Source organism: Panthera tigris, chromosome B2, assembly GCF_018350195.1.
Source record: "Panthera tigris isolate Pti1 chromosome B2, P.tigris_Pti1_mat1.1, whole genome shotgun sequence".
In the NCBI taxonomy this organism is placed as follows: domain Eukaryota; kingdom Metazoa; phylum Chordata; class Mammalia; order Carnivora; family Felidae; genus Panthera; species Panthera tigris.
The window spans coordinates 95,497,955-95,523,176 of record NC_056664.1 but is presented as its reverse complement, the minus strand read 5'-3'; the positions used below and the strand labels follow the sequence as shown (position 1 = coordinate 95,523,176).

The 25,222-nt window shown below is 39.6% G+C and overlaps 1 protein-coding gene across 2 annotated transcripts in view; it reads left to right on the top strand.

Moving 5' to 3' along the window:
• The window catches only part of RTN4IP1 (reticulon 4 interacting protein 1), a 48,713-nt gene that overhangs the window by 14,097 nt on the left and 9,394 nt on the right, over window positions 1-25,222 (top strand). The window contains exons 5-8 of one of the 2 annotated variants that reach the window (XM_042986900.1): window positions 6,691-6,741; window positions 9,586-9,634; window positions 18,077-18,213; window positions 21,898-22,081. In XM_042986900.1, the coding sequence (XP_042842834.1) occupies window positions 6,691-6,741; window positions 9,586-9,634; window positions 18,077-18,213; window positions 21,898-22,081 (421 nt within the window). The remainder of the gene's footprint in view (window positions 1-6,690; window positions 6,742-9,585; window positions 9,635-18,076; window positions 18,214-21,897; window positions 22,082-25,222) is intronic. The other variant, XM_007085491.2, reaches the window with a different exon arrangement.

Sequence of the window (25,222 nt, the reverse complement as noted above, 5' to 3'; positions counted from 1 at the left end):
TTTCTAATGGTTTGTTTTCATTAATAACCTTGCAAAATTCAGGGTTTTTAGATCTTTATTATTACTGTAGGCTCTGCATTGACATTGATGCTTTATTATTTTGTTCTGTTCTTCCTTAAAAACATTAGACTTTCTGTGCCTGCGTGACCATAAGTGCACTATGGTTAGAGAGCTCTCATTCCTTTTGCCAGTTCAGGGTTCTCCACACATACTTGTTTTTAGTATCTTGAAGACAATTTAGAAACAACTCTAGTTGCCTCTTCTCAGGTACATGGATCTGTGCCCCATTTTATTACAAGCCTTGTGGGTAATTCCTTGGTACTGCGTTGCCTTGTGTTTAAGCAGTAATGGCTTGGAACTGGGGAAATAGAGCCCCAGGTCCTGTTCTCCAACTCTGCTGCCGACTAATGAGGTGACCATGTGCGTGCCATTTCCGGTCTTGCGCAGTTTCCTCCAACGCACTGGGTGTAGGACGGGGCAGGTTGTTAGGGAAGCTCTGAGAAGTGGGAAGTTTTATACCTTCTAAGGCCATTATATTGTATATTCAGTTGGGTGTGTTCGTTGATTTAGCCACATATTAACCACACTGGAGTGAAATCTGTAAAGAGCCTTCCTAGCTCATCTCCTGAATTTCCTGCATCCCCGCATACTTGGTGACCTGACCTGTAGCATGCCTTTGTTCCAAGTGATAATGAGACCTGGCCCCTGGGTGCTCTAGGAAAGTTGTCTACTGAAGTGGTCATAATGGCCCACTTCTTCCACTCCTTATTTGTGGGAATTGAATGAGTGATGTGAGCATCTTAAGGCACTATAAAAAATTTTATGTGAAGAAATTCTGACGAGAGTGGGATTTTACTGTACATCAATTCAGAGGTTCCAGTGTCCAGAGTGGCTTTTTTCAGTTTGACTATTCATTGTGAATGGGGGAGCATATTTTAGTGTCTCTAAGCCATAATTATTCTCTATTAGCTGTTGGCATTGAGGCATGTTTTAGTCTGCAGTAAAGCAGGTCAGTGTTTGTTAACGGGGTCTTAATAGTCTGTTTTTCTAACTGGTTAATTAAAAAAAAAAAAAAAAACACTCATCAGCACCCTGGAAGATTTTATAGGATTTCTTTATAACAAACAGCTTTTTGAAATTAAGACCAAGCTTTCTAAGAGTTCAATGTGTTTACTTTTTCCTTTTTTGTTATATAATTGTATTTCTGCAACAACTGAGCATCAGTTAACCAAGGTAATAGTTTAATATTGATGTCACAAAATGTCATTTATGCCTACACTTTGATAGCACTAGAAAATGTCAGGTGAAGTGATTTTTTTGTTACCAGCCCATCCATAGTTTCTTCATGATTTATTAAGTTGGAAAACATAGATAACCTAGGGCTCTCAAGATGATAGACAGGTTTTAAAAAGTGGTTACACCAGGTATATTTTGAAAGCAGTTCAGTCTGATGTTCTATTTATTGGTAGTGTCATGGTACATCTTGCGTATTTCATGCTCTACCTGAAATTCATCTTTTACAGGGAAAGTTGTACTTCACTCTGTTTGACAGAAGTATTAGAAAGTCTTAGAAATTGAACCATTCCTCTTCTACAAAATAAATTTCACTTTTAAATTGTGTATACAATGCAATGAATTTAGGAATGCTTTTCGCTGTTTCTTACCTGATTAGGCTTTTTGACAGTAAAATTTTGTCCTATGATTGTAAATTGTGTGTCTGATTAGTTCTGTTACAGAATTACAAAGGTGCAACTTGAAAAACATCGGGTTTATCCCCCACCATCACTACCACCACTGTGCTTATATCGGTAATAACACAGTTTCCTTCTTTCAGAAGCCTTCTGCCTGTTCTTCACTGGACCACCCACCTATTTCTCCCCGTCTCCGCTCCCGCCACCCCTGTGGAGTTCGGGTTTTCATTTGCACTTGACTGGGTGGTAGGGTTAGAGGGGTAGGGGGAAGAAGAAAGAAACCCCGGCCCTTTACTTGCTCCTTTGTGAAGAAATCTTGGGGCTGGGAGGAAGAGGAGAGGGAGGGTGGAGACTCTGGCTGGTGTGATGCAAATGGATCTTGCCTCTGCTTCTGGACCCCCTGGAGCCCCTGGAGGGCTCAATTAAAGAAATAGTAGAAAATTCTCTCCTGGCAATTTGTGTTTTGCAGACGAGTTTTCTGGGTGACTAGGATAATATCTTGGGAAGTTGAGAAGTCATTTGCTCCTCAGTGACCGTAATTTAGCTTCCAGCATTGCCATTCAGCTGCAGCTGTTCTCACCGGGGTCATAGCTGACTAAGTGGCCAACCAGGTGATCTTTCTCAGTTCTTCTTATCATTTGATCTTCGTGAAGTATATGGCACTGTTAACCACTTCCTTAATACTCACTTTTTTCATGGTTTCAGGACACTGGACTCCTTTAGTTTTCTTGCCTTTTTGACCATTTCTTGTAATTTTTAGAGGACCCTTTCTTTCTCCAGTCCTTAACTGTTACTGTGTTCCCAGTGTCCACTCCATCATTACTCTCTGTCTCTCGGAGATCTCTCACCTACTCCCAGCTTCTGTGTATATTATGGAAGCTTGCAGATCTGTTTCTAATCCCAAACTCTCTGCTGAGTTTCAGTTAGATGGCTTCTTCATATTTGAAGCTCACCTGGTACAAAACAAGACCTCCTGACCGCCATCCTGGCTCTTCTCTACATTCCTAATGTCCATTAACTGGCATTTCCCTTAAGCCAAAACCTGATACTGTTTCTGAACTCTGCTGTCTCCCCGTCCACGGCACAACTCATTGTTCATGTCCTGTAAAATTTAGGATGGTTATCAAACTGGGAAAAATGTCTTCCGAGTTTCGTTAATGTGGGAGCTGTAAGATTTCTAGGGAGTCCAAGTTTTCTCATGCAGTGAGTAAGCCTCAAATGCTTTTGCATTTTAATTGACAGCCCTCACTTGTTAGTTTGGTGTTGATGTCTTCCTGGTACCAGTGTTAAATGACAAAAATAATACAGTGTGCTAGTGCGTTTATCCTGTGTTCAAGGGGAAACAAGCCATAGATTGGGGAGCACAGTGCCTCTCAAGCAGGGGAGCATTCTTCCTGAAGGATTTTGGGCAAGAGCGAGTTTCATAGAGCATTGGAAGAGGCAGCACGGAAATGGCATGGTTGGCCAGGAGGTCAGTGATTTCCTGATAAAGCTAGCAGGGCCTATTTCTTAGTAAGGTCAGCTAGCTAAAGCTGAGTTGGAGGATTGTGATCAGTGTTTGGTTTCCTTGACAGTGATGCATTCTTTTTAAGGGCAGACTTACTTAGGTTTAGATTTGACGTGGACCAGGCCTTGGGGGAGCCTCCATTTTGTGGGTCCTGATCTAAGAATTAATGTATTAGTGGTGTGTTGTAAGTTTTTACATGTCTTTTAATTGGAGGAACTTTCTACAGACTAGCTTCTGGTTCTGCACATCTCAAACCTTCTTTAACCATTTTTCTCCTTCACTACTTGCATAATCCAGTGCCAGCTACTGTGATACGTCCCTCTTATCATAATAAGACAACAGGTTCTTGATGCTTTGTTGTGCTAAATTGGTGGGAAGTAGGAGTATTCCTGGAAGGCATTCCTTAAGCAGGAAACAGCCTGCCATAACTTAACTCTACTCAGAAAGGACTTTAAACTGCATCGCAAAATGTATTTCCAAATGCACTTCCCTTCCCTTTGGGCTAGCATGTCCTGAACCCTGTTAGTTCCCTGGTTCCCTTCAGCCAAATCTCGTGTTACCGGTCAAGAGGGGAAGTGTAAAGGAGGGTGTAGAAATGGAAAGAGACAGAAATTTTAACGTATTGTAGTTAATACAGGAGGAAAAATCATTTCCCTCTACCTGAGTTCTCTGCTGAGACCTCTGTAATAAAACATTAACAAGAGAAACACAGTTTATTAATGTGTATACCACATATTAATGAGGTATAATTAGAGGAAAATGAGGAACTCAAATGGGTAGCTTAGAATTCAGACTAAAAAAACCTCTTCAGCTAAAGACGGAAGAGAGAAACGTGGGGGAAGGCCGTTGTGAGGAGGTTACCAGGAAAAGCAAGGTAAAATTTGTTGTACAGATTGAAGTTGGTGCCTCCTCCGTGGTTAAGAGTCTAAAGTTATCTCTAGGGATTAACCTGTGTCCTTCCTGGTAGCTAGAAGAGGAGGTATGCCTTTGTAAATTTATGTCCTTAGGAAAACAGAGGAAGGGCAGAGAGCTTTCTTGGATCTGCTGTTTCTTAACTGCCTTCAGCTCAAAACAATCCTTATGCCAAAGGTGGTATATTTGGGGGCAACATATTCTGCCTCTTCGTTAGCATATATCGTTTGCAAATTTTACAAAAATCTGTGTCCACGCAGATATTTTGCTAGGGATTCATCTCAGGGCCTTTGTAAGGAAAGGGCCTGGAGCTAAAGCTTCATTGGTTCTGCTAAGAAGGAAAATAGGGTTTTCTTCTAGTCTAAGTTCTTGCCTGGGGCCCCCTGTAAACAAAAGACAGATTAAAAAGGGAAAAAGCACACACATTTGAGCTTTACATGACCTGAGACCTTCATAAGGAAATGAAGATCTCAAGAAATTGTTAAACCTGAGTGTTTTTATGCTACATTTGATGAGGAGTGAAGAGTCTTTTAAAAAAAAAAAAAAAAAGTGACAGGACAAATGGTATGAGCTAAGCATAATCAACTTGGAAATTTTAGCAAGGCCTACCCGTTGGGATTCCTCTCTGTACCTTTCTGTCTTGGAGATAAGGATGTCCCTTTCCTCCAGGTATAGGAGCACACCTCTCAAATGAGGGTCTTGTGACCTGCTTCAGGGAAGAAGGTCAGGGAGTCCTTCCTGTATATGCTATTTCTCAACTTCCATTAACTTAAAATATTCAACATGCCAACGTGCCATTTTTGGGGGTGATGTATCCTGAACCCTGTCAGCTCTGTGGTAAATTTTTCTCTGACCAACCATGCTCCTTTTGTCTCTTATCCGTCGTATTGTTGCCATCATAAACATTCCTTCATCCCATCTTCCTTTTTTCTCTCTGTTCTACACCAGATTGAAGGAACCAGTGATTTGGGATGGTTTCCACTGCCTGTCCCATTTGGGGAGATGTGTTCCTGGTACCTCTGGTTGAACTTCTGAATTTCATTACCCACAGAATCATTGTTATAATATCGTATGAGGTTCTTGGTCCATTATGGGTTAGCTAAGCCTTAATAAATGGCTACCCTTGGCACCTTGCTAACATATATAAATAGCTTTGTTTTCATGGGAAAATGTGTTTAAAGTTCCAAACAACTAATTCACACATGAACTCTTCTGCAAATTGGGGAATGTCTACATGAATTACAGAGGCTTAGAAGGGGACACAAAAATCTAGGCTATCTTGGCTGAGTGTGGTTAATTTGTTTTGTAGTTCTACTTATTTAAATTAAGTTTCTCACTTTAGGAAGTAAATTTAGCATGTTTTGCTATATAACCCTTTTTCCCCTAGATTTAAAAGCATGAGAAATAAATGAGATTATAACCTTTTTAGCATCATCCCTAGTTTTTATATTAATTTAATCAAAAAGTTTTTTAATGTTTATTTATTTTTGAGACACAGAGGGACAGACTGCGAGTGGGGGAGGGTAGAAAGAAGGAGACACAGAATTGAAGCAGGCTCCAGGCTCCAAGCTGTCAGCACAGAGCCTGACACAGGGCTCGAACTCACAAACTGCAAGATCATGACCTGAACCAAAGTTGGACACTTAACCAACTGAGCCACCCAGGCGCCCCTATATTAATTTAATTTTATCTGATTTGATTTAATTTAATTTTAGAGTGCGAGTCGGGAAGAGGGGCAGAGGGAGAAAGAGAATCTCAAGCTGAGCTTGAAACCTGATGTTGGACTCAGTCCCACAACCCTGAGATCATGAGCTGAACTGAAATCAAGAGTCAGACATTCAACTGACTGAGCCACCCAGGCGCCCCATCATCATCCTTAGTTTTTAAAGACCATTTGTTTCTGCTTATGGAAGAGTTAGACATATTTAAGTCATCTTTGTTCCTGAGCCATTAGGACTTTAAATAGAGGGCACTGTAATCTTGCAGCGTGGCTTCTCCCCCCCACAAGCACATTGTCTAGGGAGAATCATGAAGGTCCTATACTTCTATGTTAGAAAAATGGGGAAAGTAAATATAAGCTTAAATAAGATGGAAAAAGCCAGTTTTTCTTTTTTGTGGACTCCTAGGGTGATCATCATTTCCCAGATGAATCTGAGGCATGCAGGTTCAATTAGTGAGAATTAGGACTAGAACCCAGGTCTCTAGATCCCCAGTCCTGGCCTTTTGATTTCTGGGGCTAAGCCAGGATATAGAAATTTGAAAGCTTATTCCTTGTTTCTGGATCTCTGACTGTTTTGTTTCATATATTTTTTATTTGCAAGGCAGTTTGGGTGTTGATGCCTTACCTCATCAGGCTGTAATACTGAAAATGTGATTGTAGATGACTTAGATGCCCAAATACAGTAAAAAGTGACTCAGTCATGGAAAAGAAGCCAACATTGACTTAGTACCTTAATGTATGTTTAGGCGGAATTCAGAAATTAGGCAGAGGTGACAGGGAAAATCAGGTTGTAGGGCTTAAGAATGCATATGCAGTGTAATAATTATTCATACTTTCTCCTGTATTTTTATCTCTGCCAGAGTGCAAATCCCACTGACTTCAAAGAAGAGCTCCACATGTGAACTTAGGAAGTAAGAGAGGAACGTGATTAAAAATCTTGGCCATTTTGAATTATAGTGCTTTTTCCAAATAGAGTATTTCCTGGGTACTTGCTCTATACAATAAGCAATATTCTTCACTCGGCAAATAGACTTCTACTTCAGCGAGGCTTGAATATATAGTGTGACCATTATAGCAAGCTGGGTAGAAAGTGTTTCTGCTGTATAGCATTTCAGTGAAGGGCCACTGGGGGTAAGCAACAGCGGTGCTTTTCCCTTTGTATTGAAAGTGCTTTGAAGAGTACAAGAATAGTTAGTTCAGCCACAGGACTTCAAACCATGGAGGACTAACCGACCTATTGCTGGCCTTGAAAATTCATTTTGCCTACTGTCCTTTTCTGAGACTTTGAAGAAAAGTGCAGGCCCTGATTGAATCTGCACAAAACATGGAGTTTGCAGGACCAGAGAATGCTGTGTCCCTAGGTCTTCTTTGCAAGCTGATTGTATGTGGCATTCCAACGGGCTTGCGCCTTGCCTGTTTTGCACTTGGAGGTGCCATCAAGTGGCAATATCAGGAACTGAAGCTGCTGTTGTAGAACCACTCCCTCTTCTGCCAAGCAGTGCTGTGAAACAACATTTTTGCTTTTTAATTTGGAGGAATGAGGCTGCTGTGGATCAAGAGTTATGGGGAGGCGATCAGCTGACAATAATAAGGTTGGAGATGTATCTGGCAGTTGGATCCTTAAGCAGCCATTATATTTGGTATCCTCTTTTGTTTGTTTATTTACTTTGAGAGAGAGCGAGAGTAGGGGAGGGGCAGAGAGAGAGGAGAGGGAGTGAGTCCCAAGCAAGCTCCACACTGCCAGAGCAGAGCCCAAGTGGGGCTCAAACTCATGAACCATGAGATCATTATCTGAGCCAAAATCAAGAGTCTGATGCTTTATTGACTGAGCCACCCAGGTGTCCCTGGTATCCTCTTAATACAGCATTCCCAGGGAGAGAAGTAGAAATGAATTTCAAACTTTTCTTTACTAGAAGAAATTTTAATGCAGTCTTCCAAATATCAGAGTGATTCCCTCACTTGAGGTAGTAGCAATTGTTGCCTTGATTGTAGGATAAACTGCTGATTTGGATGATATTTGACGTCAAGAAACATCAGGCATCTGTTATGTCCAGGGTAGTATGCCCAGTGCTGCATAATACGTGCTCTCTGCCCTCAAAGCCTTCCAGAATAGCTTGGGAAGCAAGCATATGGGTGAAAGTTAACATCATGGCAAATGCCAAATGCATAACATTGGGGCTTTTTTTTTTTAGGGGTGTAGGAAAACGGATTTGGCTGCAAGGGCAGGGACACTTCAGCAAGCAGTAAAGGCATTTGAGAGTTTGAGGAATGGGCCAGTATGCATAGGACTTGAGCATAAGAGTGAGGGGACCAGGGTAGCTGAGAGAGTTCTATTTAGGAAATAGAAGTCAGAGTTGAGATAAAGATTAGACTGTGAAGAATTTACATGAATGTTTGACTTACCACATTTCCATAAAAATGGGCCAGAATAACAAGAGAATATTTCATGGATGAATTAATTTTTGGATATGTCTGTGAGGCAGTTTTAATGCTTCTCATTCTTCCTCCGTTTAGGAAGTACTCAAGCTATTAAATGTATGAAGTGTAGGATTTTAGAGGAGTTTGTCTTTGAAGGTTTTTTTCCCTTCTGTGCACTTTATAATTCTTTGAAAATTAAAAGTAATTTCTCTAGAAGGAACACAATTAACAAGGAGACTGATTTTAATTACATTTAATAGTATTGCTTTCAAAGGGAATAGCTGGCTCAGAAATTTTAGTAGTAACTTTTAAGATCTAAAGGGTGATGAACAGCCTTCTGTGATTTGGGTAAGAGAGGAAAACATAAAATGAAACTCGGGTTAGGATTATAGACAGAGTCCATGTCCCGAGATCCTGTGTACTTGCTAGAGGCAGGTGGCAAAATCCTCTGCACTTTCTAGCTACCAAGTCAAAGAGGGACTGACATAGTTTGGGCAACCGGAGGTGAGAGAGAGGAAGTCCTTTTGGGTTGAGACCAAACTGATAGGAACCCAGGATTGGCATGTTAAGGGCAGTGAGAGAGGTGCAGAATCCAAACCCCAAAATAGCAAAATGATCTGGGATGTTAGATGGTATCCGTGGCCATAAAATGAAACCGAAGGTAGGATAGGAGCGAGACAGGGCGAGGGAGAGAGCCTGGAGGAGGTAAACTCCAAACTGAACACCCTTGGTCTAGAAGGACAAGAGGGCTACACTAAGCAAATGTAGTAAAAACCTGGAGCCCAAGGTTGTTTGTGCTGATAGGACAGATTCATCTGCTTTAATAGGAAGCCAAATTGAGGATAAGATTGATTTCTATTTATGAAAGTTGATGAGCTTGTCGGGACATGTCTGAACAAAAGACATTCTACTTTGGCAGGAATGTGGTCAGGAATGTGATTTTGTTCTTAGAGAGCTACTGAATCTAACACACTGAAAGGATCCCATAGCTCCCTCTTATAGAGAAAGTTATGATAATTTTAGCCTGGAAAAATTGTAAGGCATATGTTACCAAGAACTGTTTGAGACACTTAAAAAAAAAAATACAATATGTGGGTATTTTTGGTGTTTGATATTTTTGGTATTTGGTATTCTTAGTAGAGAGTTCATAGAATGTTTAGCTTTAAGCATTTATAGATTCTTGGTGAGCCTAAAATGAAAATCCTTATGTGATATAACCTTGGGAAGCTGAGTGACTTTATTTGCTTTGAGCCAGTTCATATTGAAAACCTCTTGTTTATTTATCCCATTATGTTGACCTAATATTTTCATTAATTGTAGTTTCTTTTGCGTTACAGTGTTTTAATCTTGGGTGCTTCAGGTGGAGTTGGTACTTTTGCTATACAGGTAAGACAGTTTTTTTAGTTTTGTGAATAGGAAGATTATTTTCATGAATTTATAAGTTCACACGTTATAAATTAGTTTTTTAAGGCTGAGAGAAAGATAGGTTCAGTAAATTCATTGTAATTTCAGCTTGCTTTTCTAAGAAGGAAATTTCCTAATGTAGAAGGAAGCATTAACCTCTCTAGTGATTTAATACATGAGTTAGTTTATTGATGTCCTCTATAACAAATGTAGGAAAGCCTTTTGGAAGGAAGACTGGGGACAATGCAGGTGGATGGAAGTTTGCAATTTGGTAGAAACTGATAAGCTGATTCTAAAATGTATATAAAAATGAAGTAGCCAAAATACTGTAAAGATGGCATTATTTCCCCAAAGTGATCTATAGATTCAATGCAGTCCTATCAAAATGGCAACTGCCTTTTTTGCATACGTGAACAAGCTGATCCTACAATGCGTATGGAATTTTAAGAGACCCCAAATTGACAATCTTGACAAAAGACAAAGTTGGAGGATGTACATTTCTCAATCTTAACACTTGCTACACAACTACAGTAATCAAAACAATGTGATACTGGCATAAAGATAAACATACGGATCAATGGAATAGAATTGAACGTCCAGAAATAAAACCATACATCTATTGTCAATTGATTTTTTTTTTTTTTTTTTTTTTTTTTTTTTTTTTTTTTACTAGGGTGGCAATACGGTTAAATAGGGAAAAGAATAGTCTTTTCAGTTAATGGTTCTGAAACAACTAGATATCCACATGCAAAAGAATGAAGGTGGACCCCTACCTTACATCATATGTGAAAACTAACTCAGCCCGGGTCAAAGACCTAAGCATAAGAGCTAAAACTATTGAACTTTAGAAGTAAACAAGAGTAAATCTTCATGACCTTGGATTTGGCAACAGATTTTTTGGTATGACACTAAAAGCATAAGCACCAGAAGAAAAAAAAAAAAAACAGATAAATTGGACTTCATCAAAATTAATGGTTTTTGTGACTCAAAGACAACATTAAGAAAGGAATAAGTCAACACACGGGGAGCAAATATTTGTAAATCATTTCTCTAATAAGGGTATAATATCCAGAATATATAAAGAATTCTTACAACTCAACAAAAGACATCCCAGTTAACAAATTAGCAAAGGACTTGAATAGCCTTTTTTTTTTTTTTCCAGAGAAGATCTACAAATGGCCAGTAAGCCCATGGAAGGATAGTCAGCATCATTAGTCATTAGGGAAATGCAAATGGAAACCATAGTGAGGTACTACTTCACACCTACTAGGATGGCTATTGAAAAAAGAAAACAGAAAATGGCCATGTTGATCAGGATGTAGAGAAACTGAAACCCTTGTACACGCTAAGGGAAATGTAAAATGCTGCAGCTGCTATGGAAGACAGTTTGGCAGTTCTTTAAAATGTTAAACATATAATTGCCATAAGACTTAGTAGTTCCGGGGGTGCCTGGGTGGCTCAGGTGGTTAAGCTTCTAACTCATGGATCTTAGCTCAGGTCATGATCTCATGGTTCATAAGATTGAGCCCATAGTTAGGCTCTGTGTTGACAGTGCAGAGCCTGCTTGGGATTCTCTCTCTCTCCCTCTGTCTCTGCCCCTGCCCTGCTTGCACACACATGTGCACGCTCGTTCTCTCTCTCAAAATAAACATGAAAAAAAAAAAGACTTAGTAGTTCCATTCCTAGGTATATGCCTGAGAGAAATGAAAACATATGTTCAGACAAAACCTTGTACACAGATGTTCATAGCAGCATCCATATTCATAGTAGCCAAAGAGTGGAAACAACCCTAATGTCTATCAATTGATGGATAAAGAAAATGTGGTAGATACATACACAGTGAAATATTCTTCAGCCATAAAAAAGGATGAAGTTCTGCTGCATTATACAACGTTGATCAGCCTTCAAAACATTATGCTAAGCGAAAGAATCCAGACACAAAAGGTCACATTTTGTATTGTTCCATTTATATCTTATCCAGAAGCAGCAAATCCATAGAGACAGCAGATTAGTGATGCCAAGCGTTGGGGAAGGAAGGAATGGGGAATGACTGCTTAATGGGCATGGGGTTTATTTTTGAGGTAAGGAAAATGTTCTAGAAGTAGACAGTGGTGATGGTTGTTCAATGTTGTGAACATACATAATGAATTGTACACTTTAAAATTGCTAACATGTTGAATTTTATGTTTCTATCTGAACTTTACCTCAAACAGAAGAAAACAAAACAGTGCCCTGAGCTTCCAGGAACAGTTGGCACCTAGTGGCTGCTCCCATTATGGTTGAATGTGTAACTGACTGGCTCCTGAGGGAGGGGGCTTGATTATTGAGCCTCCCTCAATGTGCAGGGAGAGGCCCTTTCTGCAATATGAGGCTAGTGAGCATATTCAGAGGATTGGCCACATCACTTTCCAGAAGGGAGACTTCGGGTGCTATGCTCTCCCACCCAGACCCCACCTGAGATCTTTTGAAGACCCAGATAGTGGTGGAAGGTTTCATCTACGTGCTAACTAAATTAGGGAAAGGGGAGAGGACTGCTAGGAGATGCAAACCTTGACTTCTTTTTAAGTCGGATGTAGGTTAATGAATAACTAAATGGAAGAAAGGAAAAGGAGAGAGGGTGGGAGGAAAAGAGAAATACCATATTCTGCTGGTTAGCGTGTAAATTGGTACAGGGACTTGGGAAATCACTGGGTACCATCTAATAAATCTGAATGTACGTGGCCTTATGGCAACCCAAAATATCCACTTTTATGAATATACTCTGCAATTATATGCACTGTTAATATCTATAATTCTGGTACATGCATGTTATCTCCCACTGGAAACAACTCAAATGTTCATCAACAGTAAAATGGATAATTTGTGGTATAGTCTTACATTGGAATATTATATAATCATGAAAACTATAGTTGCACACAGAGAAGTACATGAATCTTATGAACAGCATATTAATGAAAGAAGTCAGAGACAGCCAATTCGATTCTGTTTAATGACCTTCAAGAACAGGTTAAACTAAAGAGTGTTAGGGAGTAAGACTCAAAAAAAAAAAAAAGGTAAAAGGGTCATGTAATAGTCTGGATGGTAGTATTACTTTTGAGGGAGTGAGGGGGCTTTGATTGGGAGGGAGAAAGTTAGGAGGCTCATAAGCATGATGTGTGATCCAGGTCTTAATATGGAGTGATGCTTACAGTATTGTTTGCTTTGTAATAATTTGTTAAGCTATGCATTTAAATTCCATACACTTTTCGGGGTTATATTTTACAACAAAAATACTTTTTAAAATTTCTTTTAAATGTTTTTTTTTTGAAAGAGGGAGGGAGACAGAGTGTGCATGGGAGAGGGGCAGAGAGAGAGGGTGACACAGAATCCGAAGCAGGCTCCAGGCTCTGAGCTGTCAGCACAGAATCTGACACGGGGCTTGAACCCACAAACCACGAAGTCATGACCTGAGCTGAAATAGCATGCTTAACCAACTGAGCCACCTAGGCGCCCCATAACAAAAATATTTTAATTAAATAAAAACAGTAATAGGAAAGTATCAAGGTTTGATCTCATACAAAGTTATTATGAGAATAAGGAATAGAAGAACATATCTGCAGACGATAACAGCACATCAGAAAATATGCCCACAGGACAGATCAAATGTAACCTATGACTTCTAATTTTTTTTTTTTTTTTTAAGTAGACTCCACATCTAATGTGGGACTTGAACTCACAACCCTGACATTAAGAGTCCTATGCTCTATCAAACTGTGCCAGCCAAGTGCCCCCAAATATAGCCTACAATTTCAAAACAGGTTTAAAAAATTGAAAATATACAAGACATGAACAAACAAACAAACAAAACAGACTTGGAAAAACTTGGGGAAAAATGTAAAAATAAACCAAAAAATTATTTAGCAATGAAGACTAAACTAGAAGGAATTCAGTAGCATCAAACACAATCCATAATGCTGCCATAAATAGAAATAAAATGTGCAAAATAGGAAAAAGTTTAAAACCCAAAAGAAAACAAGTAAAACAAATTCAAGAGATAGTGTCAAATATTGAAGAGAGGAAAGGTGACTGATATGTGGACAGTAGGAATCTGTGAAGAGGAAAACCAAAACAAGGGAATCGAACAAATACTAAAATCTGTAATTCAAGAAACTTCTTTATTTTCCTGAAATTAGATTATTTGAAACTATATATTATATGACCACAGCACTTCTCTAAGGACAGGGTCCTAGAATGAGCAATATCAAGGAAAATCCTAGTAGAATTACTGGCTTCTAAAGAAAAAAAACAAAAAACCTTGGGACAGGGACACCTTTAAAAAAAAAGTCACTTCTGTGAAATTTTTTACTTCTGAGAAGTAAAAATTAGATTAACATCAGACTTTTTGACAGCAATGTTGTAGTGCCAGGGGGAAGGATGGAATAACGTGTTTATAGTATACCCTTGCTTGCGTGTCTTCAGACTATACTAACTTTATTTTTTTTTAATGTTTATTTTTAAGACAGAGAAAATGAACATGAGTGGGGGAGGGGCAGAGAGAGAGGGAGACAGAATCGGAAGCAGGCTCCAGGCTCTGAGCTGTCAGCACAGAGCCCGATGTGGGGCTCAAACTCATGAAGCGTGAGATCATGACCTGAGCCGAAACTGGACACTTGACTGGCTGAGCCACCGGGCGCCCCAGACTATAGTAACTTTATATACAGCCAAACTGGCCTTCATGTAAAAAGATCACATAGGAACTATTAATAACTTGTAAGAACTTGGAGAATATGTTCTTACCCCTTTCGGAGAAATCTAGAGCATGAACTTCTGACAACTGAAATGACTGGTGAGACGTCAAATTAAGGACTGGTGGGAAATGTTAAATGTAAATGTATCTGTAGAACTAAAACTAAGGGCTTAGACTGCATTGTGTAAAAGCCATATGCTCTGATGAGGCAAATACAGCACAACTCTTTTTTAAAAGAGGGGGAAAACTGGAAGAGCATATATTAAAATTGTAATGCTTTCATTAATCAGGTCATTAGTGTTAGTAATAATAAATAATGTTAGTACTCAAAGACTGTTATGCATATAATGTACAGTAAAAAAAAAAACCAAACCAGGTATTTATGGTATATTTTAATTGTTGCTCCTGTGTCTTTGACAGCCAGGATTTTATGTGTGGAAAAAAGGAGATACAGGTAAAACAGGAAAGCAGTTAAGTAGGAGCTTTGTAGTCCTGAAGTTGAATTGGAGATCTCAATAGGAACTCAAGAGATACTTTGTGTATGTAAAGCTATCTCTTGATAGATCATTGCTCATGAAAATAATGCAGGACTTCTTGGAGAAACGCAGATTCTAGATCTAGGACACGAAATGTACAATAATGAGTCTAGAATATATGAAATAGCAGAGAAACTATCAAAAACTACTTGAGTCGTGTCAAAAAAGACTTGGGAGCTGAGGTGCCTGGAGGGCTCAGTTGGTTAAGCTGAGGTCGGTTAAACTTCGGCTCAGGTCATGATCATGCGGTTCACGCATTCAAGTTCCGCATCAGATTCTCTCCTGTCAGTGGGGAGACCGCTTTGGATCATCTGTCCCCCTCTCACTTTGCCCCTCCCCCGCTTGTGTGTGTGCTCTTTCTCAAAAATAAACATTAAAAAAAAAGACATAGGAGCCAACTTGAAGACACTAAGATGTGACAGTTTTAGCTTCAACAATAGTTATACAGTGGATTAAAATCCTTCAGATACATGGCTTAATATATATTTTTTAAATGGTCACCTTTGGGAAATGATAGGAAAGCAATTTATTTTATAAACTGGTAAAGGAGAAACAATTATTTGTCTTACCTTTCCTATATGAACTGTATACCTGAATAAGCAAAATTTATATATGAGGGGAGATGTTTCTTTATGATAGTATTCCAACTACTAAATGAAAAAAGAATTAGAATATCACTATTTTACAACCACCATTAAATAACTAAGATCTTCAGAAGAGCAATAACCAGACATTATGTGCCTCTTAAGATTTTGCTAGCCTCTATCCATAGTCTTGTAAGGAGATTGAAAGAGAACACAGACACAAAGCAGCATGTGGAATTGCCCCGTGAGTGTGCAATAAGAAGTTCCAGACTGTGGGAAACTCTACAGGTCAGATGGCCTGGATTCTTCCACAAATAAATTATAAGAAAGTGAAGGGCTAAAAGAGGAGCCCATAGTTTAAAAAGAGACTTAAAAGACCTCCTGTTTTTAAAATGCATAAGACTGAACTGAAGTGTCTAGGGAATGCATATTTGGGTGACAAAACTATTTAAAAAAATTTTTTTTAACATTTTTTTAAATTTATTTTTGAGACAGGGAGAGACAGAGCATTAACAGGGGAGGGTCAGAGAGAGGGCGACACAGAATCTGAAACAGGCTCCAGGCTCTGAGCTGTCAGCACAGAGCCTGACGCGGGCTCGAACTCACGGACCGCGAGATCATGACCTGAGCTGAAGTTGGCTGCCTAATTGACTGAGCCACCCAGGCGCCCCTAAAACTATTTTTTATAATGGAAGGAGATGATTACTTTAAATACCATGATAATGGTGGCTTCTTAGAAGGGAGGCCAGGCACCTGAAAGAGGTTGTAGAATGCTTGCCACATCCTCCCTCTTTATCTGAGTGGGGTCTACCTTCTAGGCATTTTCTACACATGTGTTTTATTTGACATAATCCTTTTTTAAAGCTAAAACTGTTTTTAAAAGTCTTTAATAGTGTTCAAAGATACTAGATAGTTCTAAGTGGGAGAGGAAAAACTAGGAATTTGAGAAAAAAAAATCATTGAACTGTTTCAACATGAGACATATTCTTCCTGAGGATTTAATACACATATTAAATGCTTAGAACATAATTTCATTTTTCCTTAACATTTTTTTAAGATGGATACTGGATATTCATCTTGGATTATGTTTTGCACATACTTTAGTTTGGGGCTTTCTGCTGACAGCAACATATCCTTATGCTCAAGTATTTCTGTTTATAGCCCATGAACATCGTAAAATTGTATATGAGATCACTCCTAAATGTTTTAATTCCCCTCAGATTTCCAGGGCATATAAACCCTTGGTCAATATTGCTTTGGAAAAGTGAGAAGTTAGATAAGATTATGGATGGCCTTAAAATTCTTTGTTTAGTTTTTGTATTTAACAGGTATTTATTAGTACCTGTGTATGTCACAGAGTAGGGATTCAGTGGTGAACTCAATAAACACAGATCTCTTATCTTCTAATGAACCTTTGCAACTCATAAGGAAAGCTCAGGAAGTTGATACTTGGGACAGGATTGAGAAAACAGCTGATCTGTTATGACCTATGATCATCAGCACAAAAATTACTCCATGAACTTCAAACAACTATTCTTAGGCTGCTAATGACCCCCCTTTTAATTCTGTGAAATTGTCATTGTAGAAAAGAACAGCAATTTCAGAGCAGGATGCTTTCTGTATACTTAAATAACATTAAAATTCAGTTCTTTTTACTTAAGTCTGCTTGCTCCTTATTTTAAAATATAAGGCATCTTCATTTAAATCCTGAGAACCATTTTTACTCCAAAAGAGAGGACATGACCCATGTTTTGAAGATAAAATGGCCATATATTTTTTTTAACTTTTATTTATTTTTGAGAGACAGAGGGAGACAGAGCATGAACAGGGGGAGGGGCAGAGAGAGAAGGAGACACAGAATCTGAAGCAGGCTACAGGCTCTGAGCTGTCAGCACAGAGCCAGATACGGGGCTAGAACTCACTTAACTGTGAGATCATGACCTGAACCAAAGTCGAATGCTTAACTGACTGAGCCACCCAGGTGCCCCTAAATGACCATATTTTCTTCCACCTCTATTCAAGAGTACTTTTCATTAATTATCTAGTACCTGATAGCTGGTTGCTGTTTCGGTACCGCTGTCTGACTCAAGACTATACCAGCACTTACTAGAGATGCAGATGAAGAGATGTTGCATTTTTATGTTCTGGACATATTTAAAATTGTCATTTTCTAAGGACATGTGATTTTTGTTGTTTTTGCCAGCTGCCTTTGTCATCATTGAAGGGCTAAACCTGAGACTGTCAACTCATATCTTTTGGTACTGGTGAGGTACTGAGTTCTTCTCTAAGTGGATTGATTATGATTTAATGACAACAAGATGACTGGTTGTCCTGTCCAGGAAAAGGAGATCTATTTCTTGAAATTTTCTTGGTGGATAAAAGTTTAATCATTTTTACTAAGTCTTTGACAAGTGGCTTCCTGTAGTTCTTGTGAAGATGAAACACTTAGAGTTCTCTAGGGATTAGTCTGAAAAATGCACATATGTGTGCCAACTATTTTTTCAAAAACTGCAGTCATTTTTTCTACCCCCCACTTTTTTTTTTTTTTTTTTTTTTTTTTTTTTTTTTTTTTGGACAGGTAATGAAAGCATGGGCTGCTCATGTGACAGCAGTTTGCTCTCAGGATGCCAGTGAACTTGTAAGGAAGCTCGGCGCAGATGACGTAATTGATTACAGATCTGGAAATATGGAAGAGCAGTTGAAATCTTTAAAACCGTATGTATTATTAGAACAATGTTCACACTGGGAAGTAGGAACGAAGACAATTGATCATGCAGGGCTGAATGGTTTGGCGACTTCGCAGTCACGTTGGAATCTCAGAAAAGAATCGATAACAATTCTTGCTCCGTAAGAAGTCATTTGGGTGGCTTCTGTTCTAATTCCAGATGTGATACATATGAGGACAATATTTTGCTTGCATGGCCTTTTGCTAATTTTTTTAAGTTACCTTTTATTGTTGGTTTGTAAGAGGTCTAAAGACAAAATTGGAAGGGTATTCCATTTGGTGGCATCTATCACCACAGGAAAAACGTAGAGAGGTATGGGGAAAATACACGTTTAATGCTAATCATGCTTGCAGTGTTTTGGCTTAGTAAAGGCTTCAGAGAAGCAAAGGCAGTAGAAAGTTGGTAGAGTACTGTGGATGTTCTCAGTGCATCTAAATGCCAGGCTGTGGCTTGGTTTAATGTAGCAAACAGGAGCAGATTCAGTGATCCGTTCACACACTGTTGTTCTTGCCTGTCGCTTGGGCAGACGTAGAGAGGGTGCTGATGACTCTGGTCTTCATCTGGCCAAGACAGAACTGCAGCTGAGAACACAGCTAAGGAGCATTTAGAAAGATGTTTTATTGCTTCTTTTTCAAAGGGTTTCCTTCCCTTTTTCTATTAGTTTTTGAAAGCCAGTTATTCTTGTCCACTTTGAGTCGAAGTGCACAGTTGATCCTCGAACAGCACGGGGGCTAGGGGCTACTACATGGCCCCCATGTAGTAGAAAACCTGCGTCTAACTTTTGACTTCCCCAAAACTTAATTATTAAATAGCCTACTGTTGACCAGAAGCCTTACCAGTGACATAGTCAATTACACATTTTGTATATTATGTGTGTGTGTGTGTATATATATATATATATATTCATATATTTATTTATATATTTATATATGTTTATATAATATACTGTATTCTTAGAATAAAGTAAGATAAAAGAAAATGTTACTAAGAAAATTATAAGAGAAAATAAATTTATGATATGTACTGTATTTATTGAAAAAAAATCTGGGTTCAGCTGGACCTGTGCACCTATTCAAGGGTCAACTGTATTTTCATGGGTTTAAAAAAAAGGGGGGCGCCCTATTGGACACTAGCCTTTCTCAGCTAGCAGTGCCCACTCCCAGCATTCGTGTGGCAGTACGGCCCCGAGGAGCCAGCCAACTCCCTATGCCTTCAACCCTACAGTACCTGCTGTGCCGGGCAGGGTTAAAGCATGTGATAGAGATACAGTGGAGAACAAGACAGGCCCCCACCACTTCCAGGGGGCTCCCGCTCTAGTCGGGGGGTGGGTTTCAATGGCACGTGCTCCTGAGAACACTGATGTAGGGAAAGGAGGGGAAAAACTGAGGGGAAGGAAGCCCTTTTAGGGAGGGGGTTGGGGGGAGTTAAGAAAACCTCTGAGGCATTGGAGCAGAGGCTTTTCAGAGCAAGCCAGGAAAATGGGATTTTTTTTTTTTTTTTTTTTTTTTTTTTTTTTTTTTTTTTTTGGTCCCCTGCTATGTCCCTCTACCTGGAACAGAGTAGTAACATATGGTAGGTGCTCACTAAAAATTTGTGTAATGAATTTTTGAGGGAATCTAGGAGAAGAGCACTTGTTCAGGTAGAGATAACAGCAAATATAAAGGCCCCGTGTCAGGAACACACTTGGCATATTTGAGGAATCACACCGTTCCTTGCAGAGATCTTATCAGCTACTTCCTGCCAGTGTGTCAGGACCTAGGTCTCCCTGGGCCTCCAACAGCTGGCTTCTAGACAGTGGAGTTTCAATTGATCTCATGTCTTCTACTGCTCTAGTAATAGCACCATGAGACTGAGTCCAAGGACAGTCCATTCCCCCTATCTACCTTACGTTTTATATACATTGGAATTTGTCACCAGAGAACGGAGAACCTGACAGATGGAAAGCTGGAGCATGCCCAGCCTGGCCCCCAAAAGTACACCATGGTTTGTCCCTCTGCGTTTTTTCACAGTGGTCTTGCTCCTTTTTGGTAAGGAGATCTCTCTAGCTTGCAGATGCCAGACTGTTACTTTGACTTATTTATTTTTTGACAGCTTCAGTTTCAGTTGATCTTTGTGACCTTTGCCAGGAGTTTGGCCTTCGAATCCACCAAGAATGAAATTATTTCTCCTTTCAAATAGCAACTTTTTAGATCAAATCTTAGAATTTTGCAGTTGGACTTGAAATCCTTCAGTCCAACTCTGTCATGTTATAGTTGAGAAACTAGGGGGCAGAGGACTTTGGAGTTTTTGCATGCTCAAGGTTATACCACTTGAGCAATAATGGGAGAGCTGAGTCCACAGCCTGTCTCTGGACTCCTTTTTCAGGCAGTGCCTATTCTATAATACCAGGCTGCCTTTAAATTTTATTTAAAATAAGTATCATTATGTTTGTCTATTCAAAATTTGGGAATGAAGTAGAAACTTAAACTCATAAAAATAATTTTCTGTTCTTTTCTAATGAGAAGAGTAGTTATCTAGGAAGGTCATTCTCCTATCCTTCGGTTTTTATTTGTCCTTCTTTAATTTGGTTCCATTTGAAAGGCAGGCTCAAGATCCACAAATTTGGCCAAAGCTGGTTTTAGAAGCTTTGATGTTTTATTTCATCCAGATGAATTTAAAAGGGAAAAGGGATTTAAAACGGAATTCATTTATTAACTTGCTTAACTTCTAAGCATGCATTTTCTAAATAGATATCTGTTTATGCAGTATTTAAAAGCGTTATTGGGTTTTATCCCCTGTAAGTGGAATGCAGTGATTATAGCAGGTTTAGATCAGCTTTAAGAAGTTGAATATCTATCAGTTCCTAGAGATGCCATAGGACTGGGCTTGGGGGGCATGCTAGAGCACAGTTGAAGACTGAGAGCAGATTGTTGATTTCTCCATACATTGTCCTGATGCTGTGCATGAAGCCAAAACATAACAGTAAATTCCAGAAGATGAAGAGATGGTACACAAGCAGTTTTGATATGGAGGGAATAAAAGCAAATCATTCTATGGGTGAAAACCTTTGCATGCTTTTCTTTCAAGTATTCAAATGCACTAATAAATACTTTGACTTATATTGGATAGATTGCTTTGCAGTTTCCCATAAAGCTTAGGTCAGGGTTTCTCAACCTTGGCAACCTTAGTTTCTGAACTACTGACATTTGGGACTGGATAATTTGTTGTTGTGAGCAGCTATTCTCTGCATTCTGTGTATATACATCATTCTGGGCCTCTAGGTGCCAGTAGCCCTTCCCACCACTTCCCCTAATTGTGACAACTAAAAATGTCTCTAGACGTTGCCTAGTATGTCCTCTGAGGACCAAAATTGCCTTTGGTTGAGAACCACTTATTTAAGTCATTCTTAAAGTATTAGAAAAATGATATGATTTTATGACAAAGAATTAGCCACATTTGACTTATCTTGGTGGGGGGGGGGGCGGGAGTCAGAGCAGATTAGTGGGTGTGCCCTTTTCTCCTTTGTCAAAGCAGCCCCGCCTCTGCTGGATGGCATGCTGCAGTGAGGTTTGTGCGCTGTCGCTGAAATAGACCCTATAGCTGATTGGCAGTGGGAATGAAGGGGAATGGAGCTGTAGGTAAAGACTAACAAGGATGTTTTTATTTTATTTTATTTTATTTTTTTTCTGTCCAGGTTTGATTTCATTCTTGATAATGTTGGTGGATCCACTGAAACGTGGGCTCTAAATTTTCTCAAGAAATGGTCAGGAGCCACATATGTGACTTTGGTGACTCCTTTTCTCCTGAACATGGACCGATTGGGCATAGCAGACGGCATGTTGCAGACAGGAGTCACCATGGGTTCTAAGACGTTAAAGGTAGGGAGGACAGTCTTGGTTGATGTGAGCAAGCAGGCGCCTCATGCTTCTGGGAATTGGCTTCCACCTAGCCTTTTTTTTTTTTTTTTTTTTTCCCGTCTTGGAGGCAGCATGGCACAGCAGCTGATCAGATTCACATTCTGGACTCCACTCAATAGCTGTGTAACCTGCAAGTTACTTATGTCACTAAGCCCCAATGTCTTTACCTGTAAGATTAAACTAATAGGGTAAGGTATCTACCTTACCACGTGTTGTAAGGAGTAAGTGAGATAATCCATGTAAAGAACTTGGCAAAATGCCTAGTATATACAACACTCTTATTAAATGTTAACCTTTGTTATTGCTATTATTACCTTCTGTGATTCCATCTGATATACCCTCTGCTCACTGTTATTAAACGTTAACCTTTATTATTAGCTATTATTACCTTTCGTCATTCCATCTGATATACCCTCTGCTTCCTTCTTGCCTATACGTGTTGGCCTTCTGTCTGTTTCACCAGTCTTAATCCATGCAGGCTCTTGTATATGAGGGGGGAAGCTTCATTAAGACTGTGTAGAGCTGGTTGTGTCCAGGGTAGTAGCACTGGGTTATGCCGGTGATTTCTAGACTGGAGCTTTCAGACCTGTAGAGGTCTGTGGGCATTTTTTTGAATTTCAAAAACCTGAAGGAAGTTGTGTTCTTACTTTAGTGAGACCACAAAGGCAAATAGAACCATGATGCTTTTTCTGAATTATATCAGCTTGTCCTAACACTGCACATCCCATGTGAATCAGGTAACTCTAGCTATTGATTACATTCTGGTCATTTCTGAGACTTGATTAGTCAGCCTGGCTCTGTCACTGAGGCCACTGTTATCAGAGCCATAAGAAGCTTTCTCACCCAATGGAACAAATCCAGTGTGTGGTGGGCCTTGAGGTTTAGTGCCCAGCAACCCTAGCTGCAGGACTGATGGCCGAGCTTGAGAGGGTGCTCCCTACTTAACATGATAGCATGTTGTCCTCACAGTGGGGACAGGCCTATATAGTGTCATGGTACCCGTTCTTGGTAATTCTAGATCAATGGCTTAAGGCTTAAAATCTGAATTAATATTGACATGGTGTAAGTGATAGGAGAAAAAAAGATAAATTCTATTTTTATTAATCAGACAAAATACTTCAGACTCAGGAAAAAGGCAGTAGAAGGCTGTGAGTCGTCATGCCAGGCTAACAAACACCGACCCATATTTAAGGAATGAGTGGCTCAAGGACCATCTTTAGCTTCTTCTTTATTCTTGAAATTAATTTGGGACATTTTAAGAGTGAACTTCAGGACTTTGGCCTCTTGAATTCTGTGTAGTAACTAAATAGGTAGAGGTATTAACTAAGGGCTGTGACCATGGAGTAGGAGGCCTGTGTGTGTGTAGTGTGAACAAATGAGGCTCTGGACTCAGGCTCCTTCATTTTCACCTGATTCAGGCGGTGGCCGGAAACGGCGTCCGTGCACTACTTTGGTACATGGAGAAAAGAATCTTAGCTGTCGTCATCTCTTCTTTCTCCTTTCACAAAACCCAGGCTTTCCAAGTGGTTTCAAGATAGAAGTTAAACTTTTCTGTAAGATTTCACAGTTTGTACTTGAGTGAGACCTCTTACAAGCTAGCCTTCTGAGTGGTCCTCTGAGAGTAACACAAGCACTTTCTCTTTCCTCCTACTTGAAAGAGGATAGTGGTGATCTCCTGTGAAAACCTTTTAAGTAGTTTCTGATGTCCTCCTGAGAATGTGCACGGTTAAAGCCTCATTGTAATGCTCCAGACTCCTGCCTGCTTTGGTTTACTTTCTCCTATAATGGCCTGGAAAAAATACACAGACCCCTTAGAGCACAGTATAAAAATTCTGCTGTTGCAGACCAAAAAGTTTCACTTTACAGGCCAACGTGCTAGAAAGAATTATAGACATGAATTTTTGACCGCTGTAGTTCTTCTTTAAAACCCTCAACAGTTACCAGAATGTTTTAATTGTCTGAGGCCAGGCCTTAGGGAGAAGTACAGGAACGGGTCTTTTGTGATTGTAGTTAACTGGGCCTTCTGTAAATTTGGGATGGTCTCAGTGCCTTCAAATGGTACTTTTTTTTTCCTTCTCTTTAACTACATTTGCCTAGACCAGTGCCTCACAACTTCTTTCATGCTGTGACACCTGTAGAAAATTATTAGTGTTTGAATAGATATTGCGTTTGTTCTGGGCCAAGAGCAAACTACCTGGAGACGTGTGCCAGCCTGGGCTCTGCCTTGCAACCTTGAGGGCTGAGGTGACTCAATCTCGTCATGCCTATTTTAGGGTAAGATTGGCTTTGTTTGCATCCTGTGGTCCTGGGATAATTATTATTGATGACTCATTGAACTCTCAGAATTGTTCCAGGTTAGGTAATAAATTACAGGGTCATTCATCCAAACCAGTAAGCCATTCCGGGTACAACCATTGCAAAGCTCTGCCCAGACAGCAGCTTGCTTTTATCTGTCTTTCTATAATCTTTTTTTAAATTTTATTTTTTAAAATTTACATCCAAATTCGTTAGCATATAGTGCAACAATGATTTCAGGAGTATAATCCTTCGTGCCCCTTACCCATTTAGCCCATCCCCCCTCCCACAAGCCCTCCAGTAACCCTCAGTTTGTTCTCCATATTTATGAGTCTCTTCTGTTTTGTCCCCCTCCGTATTTTTATATTATTTTTGTTTCTCTTCCCTTATGTTCATCTGTTTTGTTGTCTTTCTATAATCTTAAACTCTGATTTGTTATTGCCGCAATCTTTCCTCAATAAAGTTTGCTTTCAGCACTAGATAAGTATTTATTGAATAATAAATATAAATATTTATGCATATGATACCTTCTGCGTATCAGGCACTTTACATTCATTCTCATTTAATCCTTCCAACAACCATGTGAGCAAGGTATCGCCATTCTTTAGTCCAGGAAACTGGCTGACCTGTGTTTAGCTTGACCTAAATAACACAACTGTTAAGTGCCTGAGCTAAAGGAGCAGGGGAGTCCCATTGCACTTGACAATCTCATGCCATGGTAGTAGCTTCTGGCATGCTGAGGAAATGTGAGACAGAGGCCGTTGCGGGGAGGGAGATAGCATGGTGCTGGCTAATCCTGTAAGTACC